The sequence below is a fragment of the Thalassophryne amazonica genome, chromosome 9, assembly GCF_902500255.1.
Source record: "Thalassophryne amazonica chromosome 9, fThaAma1.1, whole genome shotgun sequence".
NCBI lineage: Eukaryota > Metazoa > Chordata > Actinopteri > Batrachoidiformes > Batrachoididae > Thalassophryne > Thalassophryne amazonica.
The window spans coordinates 77,990,780-78,010,415 of NC_047111.1; the positions used below are offsets into that span (position 1 = coordinate 77,990,780).

The following is a 19,636-nucleotide window of genomic DNA, read 5'->3' on the forward strand; positions in this document are numbered from 1 at the left end:
GTAACATACAAATAAATTATTAAAAAAATCATACATTGTGATTTCCGGATGTTTTTATTTTTAGATTGTCTCTCACAGTGGACATGCACCTAAGATGAAAATTTCAGACCCCTCCATGGTTTCTAAGTGGGAGAACTTGCAAAATCGCAGGGTGTTCAAATACTTATTTTCCTCACTGTATGTGTGTGTAAATGTGTGTGTGTGTGTGTATATATATATATATATAAAATATACAAGGTCTGTTAGAAAACTATCCGACCTTTTTATTTTTTGCAAAAACCATATGGATTTGAATCACGTGATTGCATCAGCCAAGCTTGAACCTTCGTGCGCATGCGTGAGTTTTTTCACGCCTGTCGGTTGCGTCATTCACCTGTGAGCAGGCTTTGTGTGAGCAGTGGTCCACCCCTCTCGTCGGATTTTTATTGCGAGTAAAATATCTGAAGGATTTGGAGCTTTGCTGCATCAAATTTTTCCAGAAACTGAGAGACAGCAAGGTGGACACCATTCGGAAAATTCAGATGGCTTTCAGGGACGCTTTTATGGGGATCACACAGATTAAGGAGTGTTACAGCCGTTTTAAAGACCGCCCACAGCGGCTAAGAGCGTGCCACGCTTCGAGCGGCGATCGACAGGCTGAAACGACCAGATCATTTCCAAAGTGAAGGCTGTGTTGATCCGGGACGTCGTCTGACTACCAGAGAAATGGCAGAAGACGTGGACATCAGCACTTTTTCGGCACATTCCACTGTTACAGGAGTTTTTGTCATGGAAAGAGGAGCGGAGGAATGCGCCACAGAGCCGCGAATGGCGCAGGACAAAAGCACCTCCGTGTTGGTCTCACAGGACGGCTTTCGGTGGCTTTTCAGTCGTGTGACTATCCGAGAAATTGTGGATGAGCTGGACATGCCAGAACATGTCCTGTGAGGCTTCATCACAGCGTTGCTTTGCGCCATGCAGCTCCATCCTGACGCGCAAATTCCTCCACAAGTCTGTCTCAATGTGCCGAAAAAGTGCTGATGTCCACGTCTTCTGCAATTTCTCTGGTAGTCAGACGACGTCCCAGATCAACACAGCGTTCAGTTTGGAAATGAACGGCACATTCAACTGTTACAGGAGTTTATATATATGTATGTATGTGTATATGTATGTATGTGTATATGTATATGTATGTATATATATGTGTGTGTATATGTGTATATATATGTGTATGTATAAATGTACAGTTGTATACAAATGTTTGAGCACCCCTGATAATTTTCATAATTTTCCTTTATAAATCATTGGTTGTCTGGATCAGAGATTTCAGTTAAATATATCATATAGCAGACAAACAGTGGTATTTTAGAAGTGAAATGAAGTTCATAGGATTTACAGAAAGTGTGCAATAATTCTTTAAACAAAATTAGGCAGGTGCATAAATTTGGGTACCCTTGTCATTTTAATGATTTGAATACATTTACATTAGCACTAATTGGAACACAAAATGAGTTTGGTAAGCTCACTGACCCTTGACCTCCTTACACAGGTCAGTCCAATCATGAGAAAGAGTATTTAAGGTGGCCATTTGCAAATGTTTCTCCTCTTTGCATCTCATCTGAGTGGCAGCATGGGAGCCTCCAAACAACTCTCAAATGACCTGAAAACAAATATTGTTCAACATCATGGTTTAGGGAAGGATACAAAATGCTATTTCAGAGATTTCAGCTGTCAGTTTCCACTGTGAGGAACATAGTGAGGAAATGGAAGACTGCAGGCACAGTGCTAGTTAAGGCCTGAAGTGGCAGGCCAAGAAAAATCTCAAATAAGCTGAAGTGAAGGATGGTGAGAACAGTCATAGTCAACCCACAGACCTGCGCCAAAGACCTACAACATGATCTTGCTACAGATAGTGTCTCTGTGCATCATTCAACTGTACAGCGCACTTTGCACAAAGAGATGCTACATGATGCTGTAATGCAAAAGAAGCCTTTTCTGCATACATGCCACAAAGTCGCTTGAGGTATGCTAAAGCACATTTGGACAAGTCAGCTACATTTTGGAATTAGGTGCTGTGGACTGATGAAACTAAAATTGAGTTATTTGGACATAAGGGGCGGTATACATGGCTGAAAAAGAACACAGCATTCCAAGAAAAAACGCTTGCTACCTACTGTAAAATTTGGAGGTGGTTCCATCATGCTATTTGGCTGTGTGGCCAGTGCAGGTACTGGGAATCTTGTTAAAAGTTGAGGGTCACATGGATTCCCGTCAATATCAGCAGATTCTTGAGAGCAATGTTCATGAATCAGTGACAAGAGTTGAAGTTGCACCGGGGCCGGATCTTTAAACAAGACAATGACCGTAAACACTGTTCAAAAAATCTGAAAATCTGTGGCGTGATTTTAAGCGGGCTGTCCATGCTCGGAAACCAACAAACTTGAGATGTTTTGTAAAGAAGAATGGTCCAAAATACCTTCAACCAGAATCCAGACTCTCATTGCAAGCTATAGGAAGCGTTTAGAGGCTGTTACTTCTGCAACAGGAGGATCTACTAAATATTGATGTATTTTTTCGGGGGGGGGGGGGCAAATTTATGCACCTGCCTAATTTTGTTTAAAGAATTTTTGCACACTTTCTGCAAATGCTATAAACTTCATCTCACTTCTCAAATATCACTGTTTGTCTGCTACTCCATATGATATATTGAATTGAAATTGCTGATTCAAACAATGATTTATAAAAGAAATTCATGGGCATCATCAGGGGTGCCCAAACTTTTTAATACAACTGTGTATATACATATGTAATATATGAAATCCTTTAATCATTTTCTCTAGCAGTTGTGAGGTCTATAAAGCCCATAAAGTATCAGGAATTTGTTAAAAAAAAAAGTCAGTCAGTTTTGTCCAGAACCCAAGACTTTCAAATGTGTTTATCCCCAATCCAAAAATACTCAGTTGTACTGCCAGATTTGAGTAAAGCACATAGTAAAATAAACCAGACTATATTCACATTTAAGAAGCTGAAAAGAGAAAAAAAAATAAATAAAAAAGACTGACTTAATCTAACAAAAAATAGTGGTATATAAATGTAATTGTCACTTAATCGTTGCTCGTATATCGTAGATTTATTTGAGGTGAATCCACAAAAACTGGTGGACTTTCTTAATGGGTTATGGCAGAGGGGTGCACATGCAGCTGCTGCTATTTTTATTTTATGTTGTCTTCAGGGACTTTTCGTGATGATAAGCTGTTGCCCGTTGTTGCTTAATGTAAATTGTTGTTCAGCAGTATCTAAGTGAAGTTTCCTTAACGAAGCAGACACATTGACCAGAAAGTGATCGATGGGTGCAAAATGCACATGAGGAAAACTTGTGGCAATGTCTTGGACAACTTGAAGGGGTGCGAGTATGAAGTGAGTGACCTTTACAATCCAAAATGTGTTTGGTTTATTTATTTATTTATTTATTTTCATTCAGGAAAATTCATGTCCCTTTTTTGTGTTTTTTTTTAGAATTGTTGCGTAAATTCAGATAACTGAGCATATTAGTTGTGGTTTACTGGTTTGTGTTTGTTGTGTTACAGATACTAATTGAGGACTGTGTCCCTGTGCTGAAGAAATATGTCAAAGAAGGAAAAGAATTTGATTATGTCATCAATGACCTCACTGCAGTCCCAATATCCACAGAACCAGAAGAAGGTTTGAATTATGCTGTCTGTTACTGTTGTTATGAGTTTACGATTTATAGGTCATTATTCATCTGTTTGATACTGTAGACTCTACGTGGGAGTTCTTACGTCTCATCTTAGATCTGTCAATCAAAGTCTTGCATCCCAATGGGAAATACTTCACACAGGTGAGTCATTCTTTTTGGGAACATTTTATTTTTTGGTATTGCAAACAGAGCAGCAGTAAACGGTGAGTGTCGTATTACCTCCACCAACGAAATAAGCAATCACAAATGACCAATGTTCTGTCATAATGATCTGAAAACGAATTCAGAAACCGAAGAAGTTGACAAAAAAAACCCAAACACCACAAAAACCTGAATGAACGAAATACATACTCCTGACATTTGATCACATCTAATTTAGGTTACGAAAAGCCACTTCTAATAGGACATTGTAAACATTTGTGGAATTTGTTGGTGGAGGTTTGTGCTCTACGTGCGCAGTGCTCTAGTTTGTCAGATGTCTTTCATAATTTATGCACTACCAACGCTTTTTCCACATTTTGTTAGTTACAGCCTTAATTCCAAAATGCAGTACATTTTTTTCCCCTCAAACTCTACTCACTACACCTCATAGTGACAACATGAAAAACATTGTTTTGAAATATTTGTAAAATCACATGTACATAAGTATTCACACCCTTTGCTCAGTACTTTGTTGATGCACTTTTGGCAGCAATTGTAGCCTCAAGTCTTCTTGAATATGATACCACAAGCTTGGTGCACCTATCTTTGGGCAGTTTTGTCCATTCCTCTTTGCAGCACCTCTCAAGCTCCATCAGGTTGGATGGGGAGTGTCGGTGCACAGCCATTTTCAGATCTTTCCAAAGATGTACAGTCAGATTCAGGTCTGGGTTCTGGCTGTGTCACTCAAGGACATTCACAGCATTGTCCTGAAGCCACTCTTTTGATATCTTGGCTGTGCACTTAGGGCCATTGTCCTGCTGAAAAAATTAACCGTTGCCCCATTCTGAGTTCAAGAGCAGTCTGGAGTAGGTTTTCATCCAGGATGTCTCTGTACATTGCTGCATTCATCTTTCCCTCAGTCCTGACATCTTCCAGTTCCTGCCGCTGAAAAATGTCCCCACAGCATGATGCTGGCTCCACCATGCTTCACTGTAGGGATGGTGCCTAGTTTCCTCCAAACATGATGCCTGGTATTCACGCCAGATCATTCATTATCTGTCTCATCAGACCAGAGAATTTTGTTTCTCATGATCTGAGAGTCTTTCAGGTGCCTTTTACAAAGGAGTAGTTTCCATGCGGGCCTGATTCGTGGATTCCTGCAGAGATTTTTGTCCTTCTAGACATTTCTCCTTTCTCCACAGAGGAATGCTGGAGCTCTGACAGAGTGACCTCTCTCTCTCCACCTCTCTGACTAAGACTCTTCTCCCCGGATCGCTCAGTTTAGACGGGTGACCAGCTTTAGGAAGAGTCCTTGTGGATCCGAACTTCTTCCATTTACGGATGATGGAGGCCACTGTGCTCATTGAGACCTTCAAACCAGCAGAAATGTTTCTGTACCCTTCCCTAGATTTGTGCCTCAAGACAATCCTGTCTCAGAGGTCTACAGACAATTCCTTTGACTTCACGTTTGGTTTGTGCTCTGACCTGCACTTTCAACTGTGGGACTTATACACTGAATAAAAATATAAATGCAACACTTTTGTTTTTGCTCCCATTTTTCACGAGCTGAACTCAAAGATCGCAAACATTTTCTATGTACACAAAAGACCTATTTCTCCAAAATATTGTACACAAATCTGTCTAAATCTGTGTTAGTGAGCACTTCTCCTTTGCCGAAACCTCACAGGTGTGACATATCAAGATGCTGATTAGACAGCATGATTATTGCACAGGTGTGCCTTAGGCTGGCCACAATAAAAGGTCACTCTAAAGTGTTCAGTTTTATCACACAGCACAATGACACAGATGCCGCAAGTTTTGAGGGAGTGTGCAGTTGGCATGCTGACTGCAGGAATGTCCACCAGAGCTGTTGCCTGCGAATTGAATGTAAATTTCCCTACCATAAGCTGTCTCCAAAGGCATTTCCGAGAATTTGACAATACATCCAACGGCATCACAACCACTGACCACGTCTAACTACAACAGCCCAGGACGTCCACATCCAGCATGTTCACCTCCAAGATCGTCTGAGACCAACCACCCAGATAGCTGCTGCAACAATCGGTTTGCAAAACTGAAGAATTTCTGCACAAACCGTCAGAAACCGTCTCAGGGAAGCTCATCTGCATGCTCGTCGTCCTCATCCGGGTCTCACCCTGACTGCAAATCGTCATCGTAACTGACTTGAGTGGGCAAATGCTCACATTCAGTGGCGTCTGGGATGTTGGAGAGGTGTTCTCTTCACGGATGAATCCCGGTTTTCACTGTTCAGGGTAGGTAGCAGACTGTGTGTGCGGCATCATGTGAGTGAGTGGTTTCCTGATGCCAACTTTGTGGATAGAGTGGCCCATGGTGATGGTGTGGTTATGGTATGGGCGGGTGCATGTCATGGACAACAAACACAGGTGCATTTTATTGATGGCATTTTGAATGCACAGAGATACAGTGATGAGATCCTGAGGTCCATTTTTGTGCCGTTCATCCACAACCAGCATGATGCACAGCCCCATGTTGCAAGGATCTGAAGATGATTCCTAGAAACTGAAAACATCCCAGTTCCTGCATGGCCAGCATACTCACCAGACAAGCCACCCATTGAGTATGTTTTCGATGCTCTGGATCGGCGTATATGACAGTGTGTTCCAGTTCACACAGCCATTGAAGAGGAACGGACCAACACTGCATAAGCCACAATCCTGATCAACTCTATGCAAAGGAGATGTTTGACTGCATGAGGCAAATGGACACTCCTGTGCAATAAGCATGCTGTCATCATCTCACTAATTTAGAAGATCTTCACTTAGCCTGGAAAAAGAGTTTGTTGCTCTATAAAAAAGCCCTCCGTAAAGCTAGGACATCTTTCTACTCATCACTAATTGAAGAAAATAAGAATAACCTCAGGTTTCTTTTCAGCACTGTAGCTAAGCTGACAAAGAGTCAGAGCTCTATTGAGCTGAGTATTCCATTAACTTTAACTAGTAATGACTTCATGACTTTCTTTGCTAACAAAATTTTGACTATTAGAGAAAAAATTACTCATAACCATCCCAAAGATGTATCGTTATCTTTGGCTGCTTTCAGTGATGCCGGTATTTGGTTAGACTCTTTCTCTCCGGTTGTTCTGTCTGAGTTATTTTCATTGGTTGCTTCGTCCAAACCATCAGCATGTTTATTGGACCCCATTCCTGCCAGGCTGCTCAAGGAAGTCCTACCATTATTTAATGCTTCAATCTTAAATATGATCAATCTATCTTTGTTAGTTGGTTATGTACCACAGGCCTTTAAGGTGGCAGTAATTAAACCATTACTTAAAAAGCCATCACTTGACCCAGCTATCTTAGCTAATTATAGGCCAATTTCCAACCTTCCTTTTCTCTCAAAGATTCTTGAGAGGGTAGTTGTAAAACAGCTAACTGATCACCTGCAGAGGAATGGTCTATTTGAAGAGTTTCAGTCAGGTTTTAGAATTCATCATAGTACAGAAACAGCATTAGTGAAGGTTACAAATGATCTTCTTATGGCTTCGGACAGTGGACTTATCTCTGTGCTTGTTCTGTTGGACCTCAGTGCTGCTTTTGATACTGTTGACCACAAAATTTTATTACAGAGATTAGAGCATGTCATAGGTATTAAAGGCACTGCGCTGCGGTGGTTTGAATCATATTTGTCTAATAGATTACAGTTTGTTCATGTAAATGGGGAATCTTCTTCACGGACTAAAGTTAATTATGGAGTTCCACAAGGTTCTGTGCTAGGACCAATTTTATTCACTTTATACATGCTTCCCTTAGGCAGTATTATTAGACGGTATTGCTTAAATTTTCATTGTTACGCAGATGATACCCAGCTTTATCTATCCATGAAGCCAGAGGATACACACCAATTAGCTAAACTGCAGGATTGTCTTACAGACATAAAGACATGGATGACCTCTAATTTCCTGCTTTTAAACTCAGATAAAACTGAAGTTATTGTACTTGGCCCCACAAATCTTAGAAGCATGGTGTCTAACCAGATCGTTACTCTGGATGGCATTTCCCTGATCTCTAGTAATACTGTGAGAAATCTTCGAGTCATTTTTGATCAGGATATGTCATTCAAAGCGCATATTAAACAAATATGTAGGACTGCCTTTTTGCATTTACGCAATATCTCTAAAATCAGAAAAGTCTTGTCTCAGAGTGATGCTGAAAAACTAATTCATGCATTTATTTCCTCTAGGCTGGACTATTGTAATTCATTATTATCAGGTTGTCCTAAAAGTTCCCTAAAAAGCCTTCAGTTGGTTCAGAATGCTGCAGCTAGAGTACTGACGGGGACTAGCAGGAGAGAGCATATCTCACCCGTGTTGGCCTCTCTTCATTGGCTTCCTGTTAATTCTAGAATAGAATTTAAAATTCTTCTTCTTACTTATAAGGTTTTGAATAATCAGGTCCCATCTTATCTTAGGGACCTCATAGTACCATATTACCCCATTAGAGCGCTTCGCTCTCAGACTGCGGGCTTACTTGTAGTTCCTAGGGTTTGTAAGAGTAGAATGGGAGGCAGAGCCTTCAGCTTTCAGGCTCCTCTCCTGTGGAACCAGCTCCCAATTCAGATCAGGGAGACAGATACCCTCTCTACTTTTAAGATTAGGCTTAAAACTTTCCTTTTCGCTAAGGCTTATAGTTAGGGCTGGATCGGGTGACCCTGGACCATCCCTTGGTTATGCTGCTTTAGACGTAGATTGTGGGGGGGTTCCCATGATGCACTGTTTCTTTCTCTTTTTGCTCCGTATGCATCACTCTGCATTTAATCATTAGTGATCGATCTCTGCCCCCCTTCACGGCATGTCTTTTTCCTGTTTTTTTCCCTCAGCCCCAACCAGTCTCAGCAGAAGACTGCCCCTCCCTGAGCCTGGTTCTGCTGGAGGTTTCTTCCTGTTAAAAGGGAGTTTTTCCTTCCCACTGTTGTCAAGTGCTTGCTCATAGGGGGTCGTTTTGACCGTTGGGGTTTTTTATAATTATTGTATGGCCTTGCCTTACAATATGGAGCGCCTTGGGGCAACTGTTTGTTGTGATTTGGTGCTATATAAGAAAAAAGTTGATTGATTGATTGATTGATCTTGATATGCTACACCTGTGAGGTGGGATGATTATCTCGGCAAAGGAGAAGTGCGCACTAACACAGATTTAGTCAGATTTGTGAACAATATGAGAGAAATAGGTCTTTTGTTTAGATAGAAAATGTTTTACGTCTTTTGAGTTCAGCTCATGAAAAATAGGAGCAAAAACAAAAGTGTTGCATTTATGTTTTTGTTCATTGTATGTAGACAGGTGTGTGCCTTTCCAAATCATGTCCAATTAACTGAATTTACTCCAGGTGGACTCCAGTTAAGCTGTAGAAACATCTCAAGGATGATCACTGGAAACAGGATGCACCTGGGCTCAATTTAGAGCTTTGTGGCAAAGGATGTGAATACTTATACCACAAAGTGAAAGCTAGCGACAAGTTAACATGAAACACTGATTTCATTTTCACAAATAATGCTAATACGAGGTCTGTTAGAAAAGTATCGGACCTTTTTATTTTTTGCAAAAACCTGATGGATTTGAATCACATGTGCTTGCATCAGCCAACCTTGAACCTTCGTGCGCATGCGTGAACTTTTTCACGCCTGTCGATTGCGCCATTTGCTGGTAAGCAGCCTTTGTGTGAGGACGTGTTGTGCGCTCGGCAGATTTTCATTGCAAGGAAAAAGATGGAACGACTGGAGCAGTGCCACATCAAATTTTGCCAGAAACTGGGCGACAGCCAGGTGGAAACCATTCGGATGATTCAGACGGCTTTCGGTGACTTTTCAGTCGTGTGACTATCCGAGAAATTGTGGAAGAGGTGGGCATGTCACAGCATGTCCTGAGAGACTTCAACACGGAGGCACTTTTGCTCCGCCGTCAGCAGCAGCATGAATTTCACCGCCACTCTTTTCATGGCCAAATCTTCTGTCACAGTGGAATGTACCGAAAAAGTGCTGATGTCCACCTCTTCCGTAATTTCTTGGATTGTCACACAACGGTCCCGCATCACCATAGCGTTCACTTTGGAAATGACCTGGTGATTTCAGCATGTTGATGGCCAATCAGAGCGTGGCTGGCTCTCCACCATTGTGCGGACGTCTTTAAACCGGTTGTACCGCTCCTTAATCTGTGTGATGCCCATAGCATCATCACCGAAAGCCGTCTGAATCTTCCGAATGGTTTCCACCTGGCTGTTGCTCAGTTTCTGGCAAAATTTGATGTGGCGCTGCTCCAGTCATTCCGTCTTTTTCCTTGCAATGAAAATCCGCCGAGAGCACAACACACCACACGTTCTTGCACAAAGGCTGCTTACCAGCAAATGACGCAATCGACAGGCGTGAAAAAACTCACGCATGCGCACGAAGGTTCAAGGTTGGCTGATGCAAACACACGTGATTCAAATCCATCAGGTTTTTGCAAAAAACAAAAAGGTCGGATACTTTTCTTACAGACCTCGTAATGTGATTTTAGTTTTTTATTTTTAATAAATTTGCAAAATCTGAAAAAAGTGCAGGTTTTTTTTCGGTTCCCAGTGGAGGAGGGAAGACGAGGCAAATGGGAGATGTCGTGTCTGTAAGTGTTAGCCTACACAGCTAACCAGAGTAGCTACGTTCTCTCACCTGCAGAACTGCCTCGACATGTTTGAGCTCTGGATCATAAACAAACCGCAACACTTGTCCACTTATCCACCACATCTTCACTTTTTCTTTGTATTTTCACTTTGTTTGCATGTACAGTAGTGTTCAGAATAATAGTAGTGCTATGTGACTAAAAAGATTAATCCAGGTTTGGAGTATATTTCTTATTGTTACATGGGAAACAAGGTACCAGTAGATTCAGTAGATTCTCACAAATCCAACAAGACCAAGCATTCATGATATGCACACTCTTAAGGCTATGAAATTGGGATATTAGTAAAAAAAAAAAAAGAGTAAGAAAAGGGGGTGTTCACAATAATAGTAGCATCTGCTGTTGATGCTACAAACTCAAAACTATTATGTTCAAACTGCTTTTTTAGCAATCTTGTGAATCACTAAACTAGTATTTAGTTGTATAACCACAGTTTTTCATGATTTCTTCACATCAGCGAGGCATTAATTTTGTTGGTTTGGAACCAAGATTTTGCTCATTTACTAGTGTGCTTGGGGTCATTGTCTTGTTGAAACACCCATTTCAAGGGCATGTCCTCTTCAACATAAGGCAACATGACCTCTTCTAGTATTTTGACATATCCAAACTGATCCATGATACCTGGTATGCGATATATAGGCCCAACACCATAGTAGGAGAAACATGCCCATATCATGATGCTTGCACCACCATGCTTCACTGTCTTCACTGTGAACTGTGGCTTGAATTCAGACTTTGGGGGTCATCTCACAAACTGTCTGCGGCCCTTGGACCCAAAAAGAACAGTTTTACTCTCATCAGTCCACAAAATATTCCTCCATTTCTCTTTAGGCCAGTTGTGTTCTTTGGCAAATTGGTACCTCTTCTGCACGTCTTTTATTTAACAGAGGGACTTTGCGGGGGATTCTTGCAAATAAATTAGCTTCACACAGGCATCTTCTAACTGTCAGAGCACTTACAGGTAACTCCAGACTGTCTTTTATTATCCTGGAGCTGATCAGTGGGTGAGCCTTTGCCATTCTGGTTATTCTTCTATCCATTTTGATGGTGGTTTTCCATTTTCTTCCACGCGTCTGTTTTTTTTTTTTTTTTTTTCTTGTCCATTTTAAAGCATTGGAGATCATTGTAGATGAACAGCCTATAATTTTTTGCACCTGCGTATAAGTTTTCCCCTCTCCAATCAACTTTTTAATCAAACTACGCTGTTCTTCTGAACAATGTCTTGAGCGTCCCATTTTCCTCAGGCTTTCAAAGAGAAAAGCATATTCAACAGGTGCTGGCTTCATCCTTACATAGGGGACACCTGATTCACACCTGTTTGTTCCACAAAATTAACGAACTCACTCACTGAATGCCACACTACTATTATTGTGAACACCCCCTTTTCTACTTTTCTACTTTTTTTTTTTACTAATTGCCCAATTTCATAGCCTTAAGAGTGTGCATATCATGAATGCTGGGTCTTGTTGGATTTGTGAGAATCTACTGAATCTACTGGTACCTTGTTTCCCATGTAACAATAAGAAATATACTCAAAACCTGGATTAATCTTTTTAGTCACATAGCACTACTATTATTCTGAACACTACTGTAATTTGCCCAAAATCTCAGAAAGTGCCGTGTTTCTGTCCCCGGAAATAGAGAAATTACATCATGTGTGTCATATTTTACCTCTTTAGTGCCCGCCCCCAAACGCTGCACAGTTTCTTCTACCAGACTGCTTCAGATGGCAGTACTGATGTTTTAGAAATGTATTTAAAAAAAAATCCTGGAGAGCATCCTGGCTTTTTCTATAGGTATATAGCAGCAGCAGCACAAATGTATTACCTTTATGGCTACATTTCAAGTATATCATCTCAAACGCACTATCGATTTTGCCAAAATGATTTTAGGAATGTGAAATTTCCATGGACTTGGAGATTTCTACAGTTTAGTGATGTAGTCCCACTCTCATCACAATTTTTTTTTTTTTTTCCTTCAATAGTCTAACCGTACTTCCAGCTGTGGGTAAAATTAGTATATTCCACATCATGAGTTCCTCTTGTTGTTTTATCTTGCTTGCTGTTGGTCATCAGGGTAACAGTGTGAATCTGACTGAGGCACTGAGTTTGTACGAGGAGCAGCTAGGAAAGCTTTCGTGTCCCATTGAGTTCTCCAAAGAAGTGGTATGTGTACCTTCCTACCTTGAGCTGTATCCTTTTTATGTTAACTTTTTAAAAATGTTAAAGTACCTTTCATATGCAATAGTGAAAGTTTTTTGTCTGTGTAATCTTAAATGTTTTTCTTGCTGTTACGATTTGATTCCTTAATCTGCTACATCAGGTGGGTTTTCTACACGGTGTGGAAGAAGCACAGCCAAGCAGTGTTTTCTGATTGAGTACCTGCTGCTGGAATATGAATAATCCTCCTTAACTGTGTGTTCATACTGAACACAAAGTGAAAGCTAGTGACAAGTTATCACGAAACACTGATTTCATTTTCACAAATAATCCTAAACAAGAAACAGCATCCATGAGAGGAACAGGTGGAGTCACTGCTAAGTGAAAAGTTAGTGCTAGCACGTTGTAAAACGGCAGCACAAGAAATTTTTTTTTTTTTTAACGAGAAAAAACAGCTCATGTTTATAGATTTAGGGTTAATGAACCCAAACTCTACCAGTCAGTCATTTGAGTAAATCAAGACTTTATAACTGACTTTGTGTTTCGTCTGAACACACTTTAATGGGGGATCTGTTCTTTATTCCCTCCGATCCTAATGTGCTCCACCTTTTCTTTATTTTATTGTTTTACCATTATTTACTGCAACTTCAGGTTTTATTTTGCTCCTTTGTTTTGAATGTTACTATTCATGTGCTCTGAAAGAATTGTTGGTTGTTTAATGTACTGATTTGATGCACTGTTGAGTGGGTTTTTCTTGTTTAGTGATTGTCTTTTTGGTTTCTCGGGGGATTCAAAAAATAATTGACAGTGTCACTTATGTGACATGCCGATACTCTTTTTTTTTTTTTTTTCCTTTCAGTTGAATCTGGTTGTTTTTAAGCTCTGTTTTGTTACTTCAACATAAATGTGATTTAATTCTTTCAGTTGTTAATAAGGCAGCGTGGCCTTGCCCAGTGAGGTGGAAGTGTCTAAATGTGTTTTAAAAGGGAAAGAATTTCTTCCACTTTATACCACCTATGTGCTCGTGCTGTTCTTACTCTGTTTTATGGCACCTTTAGTTTTCACTGAGTATACATGCATTTGCATTCTTTTAAGTTATTGGAAAAGTACTGGGTGCACGTAAAGGACAGTGAATGTAGTTTGCAGTACACAACACATTTACATGCGATGGGTTCTGAGAGATTTAGTTGCATTTATTTATTCAGAATATATTTTTTCATTTCTATATTTTTCTATACTCATTTCTCTTAAGAAGCTATCGTCAACAACTTTTAGTCTGGGGAAAAATGTCTTCCTGCATCATCCCCCTCCTTTAGAAAGGAATGGAATTTAAGAGATAATCAAAGCCAGAATTAGCATATTTTAAGAAATCTTAAGGAAGGTGGGATTAACACACCATGGGTCATTAATGGACTGTTGCACAATTGATTCCGTTTTGTAAAACCATTGTGTTCTGCAGATGTTTGCACCTGATGTCGTCTGTATCACAATAGTGTCATTACCAACGATGAGCTCGTGGGACTATATTTCACATGGACTGTGTATAAATACGGGATTTTTTTTTTTTTTTTGGCTGCACATACTTGAAAGATCTATCGTAGTCATGTATATCTCTCAGGACTAAGGTACAAATATTTTCTGTAATACATGTGGCAGATTTTTGTTTTTGCACCATACGGTACATTTCTGAATAAAAACGGCATGTGACCACAGTTCAAGTCAGTGTAGACAGTCAGATCCATTGGACAGTCACACTGTTCGTACAATGTTGTCTCTGCGCCACCACAGTGGAGATGAAGTAAAACAAAGATGTGCTTGTAGTGTATGTTATAGTGTAGTATTTAAGCTTCAAGTTGAGGGGTTTCACAAAAATATTCCAATAATTAGTGTTGTTTGCATGTGTATACGACATACAAATACTCTATATGTACTAATACCTATTAGGAACCTATTACCCAGATGTTATTAGTAGAAGGTGAAGTAGAAGGTTAGTAGAAGTGAATGAATAATGGGGACAGTTTGGATGTCCTACGCTGTTACCATGTTACTTATCCTTTGACACGGATGTGTACAGATGATGCGTATGCGCATTCCCACACGTAGCAGAAAATTCTATTTGCAGTGGCAGACTTTATAATAATAGTAATAATAATAAAGGTTCCTGGCAGTTCATGGCCCTGTCACACCTTGACAATTCAGCCAGCGTATGCCAACCGTATTAAAAACGCTGGTATAAGTTCATTATGTTAAGGGTAAGCTTTTTATAAGTTAAGAGTAAGTTGAAGCACATTGAAACACGCTGTAGCTGGCTGATGTACCTCCTGATAAGCTGAGCTCCTCAAAAAATTTTGGGCATGCTGAAAACTTTCAACGCATGCCAGCGTGTGACTCCCACATCCCGCACATGCTGGACATAAGCTGTAGGTAAGTTATGTGATTGTTAGCAGACATTTCTTGTAATTAACTCATAAGGCTAAATCTGTCCATTAATGGTAGCCACTGATTGCCTGAAAGCCACGGTCCATATGTAGAATGCCTGACTGTTTCATTCACACACAGAAAAAATACGAAGACTAACCTGTTCATTTCAGTTCAATTCATCATCACAAATGGACATGAATCTACATAAAACTCCTGATTTTTGGACATGACCTCGGAAAAGCCTTTAATTCGTGGCAGGAAACGTAGCGTTAGCAAGTCCCTCAGTGGTTTTTCTTGCTGCAGGTGCGTTTCTCATGTCGGTGCTGCACTCTGAACACACAGAAGCGCTGTAATTATTTAAACGTTTAAAGTACCGTCGCTTTGGTGTGATCATCAGATGACCTGATCAATTGATCAGGATGATCACGCCTGATTAATGCGCCGTTTAAACATTTAACGTGCCGTGGCTGTCGGTGATCACCACACCGACAGATCAGAGCACTTTATTCAGATCACACCTGATTGTGGTCGACTGGCGCTTTAAAAGTTTAAATCATCACAGCGTTTCATTATTCATTGATCAGGTCTGGTCATCCGCTGATCAGGTCATCACAGACCTGATCAGATCCGCTGATCAGGAAGCAGTCGGCGCTTTCAACATTTAATGACACGGCACTCCCATAGCCACTCCACTCATCAGCATTCTGTACATAATGAAAATGGTCCAACAAGATCAAAAGTGAAAAATAAAAAAATAAAATAATGCTAAATTACTCTGTTTCTGGCGCGACTAGAATCACTGAATCGAAACAGGGATGTCGGCAGACGCTGGATAATCGTCAAGGTGCAACAGCTGCATTAATTTATTAGATCTACAACAGCGTGTGCCAGCGTTTTTAATATGGCAGGAATATGCTGGCTAAATCTTCAAGGTGTGACTGAGCCATAAAGGTTTCATAGCACCATAAATGCCACAGCAGTTTTTATCGATGTCCATTATCTTCATTGAATTTGCAGAGGAAGTGCTTCAGTTGCCAGGCTCCAGCTGCCTCATGGGATAGCGTAGTAGATCATCTCGGTACTGTTCAACTATTACTAAATGCGTACTGAGTATTCGGTTTATTTTAGGATTATTGTTCATCTAAATTGTCATACGAGTTAGGGGATGGATACATTTAATATCAAAGTCACTGAATGTGTATCATGTTGTAAAGAAAAGCCTTCTTTGTACAGTTAGGCTGTGACTGGTGACAAACATTGTACTGTGCATGCTTTCTCAGTCACTAGACATCACAGCTGTAGTCACTGCACACATCTTTTTGTTTCAGTTCAACTGCATGGTGTTGGTGTACAGAGGTACAATTACGAAAATTGCTGCTGTCCAGTTACTTATGGTTCTGAGGGTAAACAGTCTTTCATATTGTTGAGTAGCCAGGTATAAAAAGACTTTTTTTTAAATTTATTCTACATTTACAAAGTATTGTACAAAAGCTTGAGGCAAATTACTATTCACGAGTGCCTAGTGTTTGTGCAGCACTGTGTATATTAAAACTATCGATAGATGTAAAGGAAGAAAAAAAAAAAAAACAGCACAGTGCCATGTTTTCTTGAAGTTTTTTTTTTTTTTGGATTGCCTACTCTGTGTGGGGAATGACATCTTGCCTCAAGTGAAGGAGTTCAAGTACCTTGGGGTCTTGTTCATGAGGGAGGGGTCAATGGAGCGTGAGATTAGCCGGAGAATCGGTGCAGCAGGGGCGGTGTTGCATTCGCTCTACTGTGCTGTTGTGATGAAAAAGGGAGTTGAGCCAAAAGATGAATCTCTTGATCCATCGGTCAATCTTGATCCATCGGTTGGATCATGACTGATGAAATAAGATCACTGGTACAAGCGGCCAAAAAGGGTTTCCTCACGAGGGTGGCTGGTGTCTCCCTTAGAGATAGGGTGAGAATCTTGGCCATTCGTGAGGAGCTTGGAGTACAACCACTGCTCCTTCACGTTGAAAGGAGCCAGCTGGGGTGGTTCGGCATCTGGTAAGGATGCCTCCTGGGCACCTCCCCAGGGAGGTTTTCCAGGCACGTCCAACTGGGAGGAGACCCCGTGGAAGATCCAGAACTAGGTGGAGAGATTATATCTCCACACTGACCTGGGAACACCTCGGTGTCCCAGGCTCAGCGGTGGCTAATGTTGGCCAGGAAAGGGAAGTTTTGGTTCCCTTACTGGAGCTGTTGCCCCCTGGACCCAATCCCAGATAAGTGATTGAAGATGAGTGATGTTGGTCGGTGGTGATGGACATGTTGGATATTCAGTCAAGTACGTCCATGTCTATTGGATGGCCCCTCAGTGCAGGTGGTCCTGAAAGATTTTGGTCCCAATAACAGATCAGCTCATCACAGAACCAACCTAAATGGAAATACTTAAGCCATGCCTTGCTTCGAGATTAATGCGAACATGCTAAGTCTAATTATTAGCAGTAGCAGGCTAAGTCATACTGTATGCATGTCATCACCTTACTGTACTGAATGTTCTTTGCTTAACATGAGCATTTTACCATTTTAAGCATTTTAATAAAACCTGTTGTGAGTACATAAAGAGTTCCAACTGTGGGCATAACAAAGTTTTAATAATGGTATGATAAGTCTTGGTTTTCTGCAGCAGCAAATGTCTATGAAAACATGAAGAGTTTAGATGCAAAGTGCTGTATGTCCAAAGGCACATTTGTAGTTGAGGCCAACTTGCATTTGGCTAGAAAGAATTTGAACTATTTATGTAAATTTGTGCATTTTCTGCTTTTTGCTGTGAATACAGATTTTGAATTGGATGCCCCCCCACTGTTAGAGAGAACAACAAAAAATTGAGTGTTCTGCATCGACTTGAGCGCTTCACATTTCTACAGATGCTTGGTCTAATCCTTTTCATTGTGACAATAACACAACTTTACCAGCTTTTAATCTCCATCTCTGTAACTGACGCTGTCCTTATACTGCTTGTATTATGCTCTCACATCCACCAGACAATAAACAGTTCATTCTTCCTCTGAAACGTTTTTCTTGACTTTCTCTTCCATTGGGTTGTGTGGACTTGTGGGACAACATTCAGTTGAGCATGGATTAGGAAGTGAATTCATTTTTCTGTTTTTTTTTTTTTTTTATTATTATTAATGTCCATACAATTCATGTTGTAAAAAATATAATTTGAATGTATAAATGTTGCAAAACATAATTCTGCTCTAACAATAATATTGAAAGATCTCTGAGGGCCCTTCCAGCCCTGCACAGTTGTACAATGGTTTAGACCAGGCACACAGGTGGCACTCTGAGAGAGAGACACACACAACCACATCCCAAACGGGATCTCACAGAAAGAGGAGGTGTCTAGTAGTGCTGAAACAACTAATCGATTTAATTGATTATTAAAATAGTTGTCAACTAATTTAGTCATCAACTGCAACATACCGCAAATGTTTTGTTTCTTCCATATAAATCAACTGTTTCTGCAGTGCGGCTTTGAATTGAACCTTGAACCAATCGAAGCAGTGATTTGCAGATCGAAGCAGTGCTTCCATCTGGTGCTTTGTTGATTCAGTGTTTTATTTCGCTAATCTTAATTTTTCCCCACTAAAACCCCAAAGAGCATATGTCTGAGTAATATTTACCTTTTTATGTTAATCTGACCTGTTACGGTCTTCTGAAACAGTTGATAGATGTATTTTCTAACTTAAAGACGGGACCGATGGTAACGCGTTAGCATGTCTATGGCGTTTTCAATGTTAAAGTTAGCATTAAGCTGTTGCAGCTGTCAGCACATTTTTCTGTATAATTCATGGCTCAGTGTTTGTTGTCGTAAAAGGGTCAAATGTATTACAAATTGTAATGTCTTATTCATTTATTTTTATTTATATATCTATAATAATAATAGAAACAACAATAATAGTAATAACTAACAATGCCACAGTACAGTTTTAGAGAAACAAAGAATCTGATAAAACAGAAAAGATTAAACCAGCTAACAATGAACATATCTAAATATAGAAATAACTATCCTGTGAACACCTAGAGACTCTTAAACCTCCACTTCATCCCTGTTTATTTAAGTTTAATGACAATTTGTTTCGGTCAAACCACATGTAAGCTGTGTTTTTACACAAGAAAAACATTTATCTTTTTTCATGAAAATATCTTATTAAATATAACATTACACTTTCGTCAGGCCTTTAAAATACTTTCGTGGACTCTTGTAATATGTTGTCAGTGGTTGAGATAGTTGTTGTAGGCATCTAAACCTGATAGAAATCTCTTTGTGGTGTGTCGGTGATGTATGTATATGCAAAATAAAACAAAACACTACTCCAGGTATGTTTTTGACGAGAATATAACATAACTTTGTTACAAGGTCAAATATTGAAGTTGCATGATAAAGGCCTTTTAATAATAACTCAAAGAAATAATGGCAAAACTCACATATAAGTTTAAAAAAAAAAAAAAAATCGAAAAAATAATCGACCGATGAACTGATTAGTAAAATAATCGTTAGT

The 19,636-nt window shown here is 40.0% G+C and overlaps 1 protein-coding gene across 1 annotated transcript in view; it reads left to right on the top strand.

Moving 5' to 3' along the window:
* sms (spermine synthase) overlaps positions 1 to 14,401 on the top strand; it is a 79,279-nt gene extending 64,878 nt beyond the window's left edge. The window contains exons 7-11 of the mRNA XM_034178468.1: positions 3,307 to 3,396; positions 3,567 to 3,681; positions 3,759 to 3,838; positions 12,600 to 12,715; positions 12,847 to 14,401. Coding sequence (XP_034034359.1) covers positions 3,307 to 3,396; positions 3,567 to 3,681; positions 3,759 to 3,838; positions 12,600 to 12,715; positions 12,847 to 12,901 — 456 coding nt within the window. The 3' untranslated portion in view covers positions 12,902 to 14,401. The remainder of the gene's footprint in view (positions 1 to 3,306; positions 3,397 to 3,566; positions 3,682 to 3,758; positions 3,839 to 12,599; positions 12,716 to 12,846) is intronic.
* The last annotated feature ends 5,235 nt before the right edge of the window (positions 14,402 to 19,636 follow it).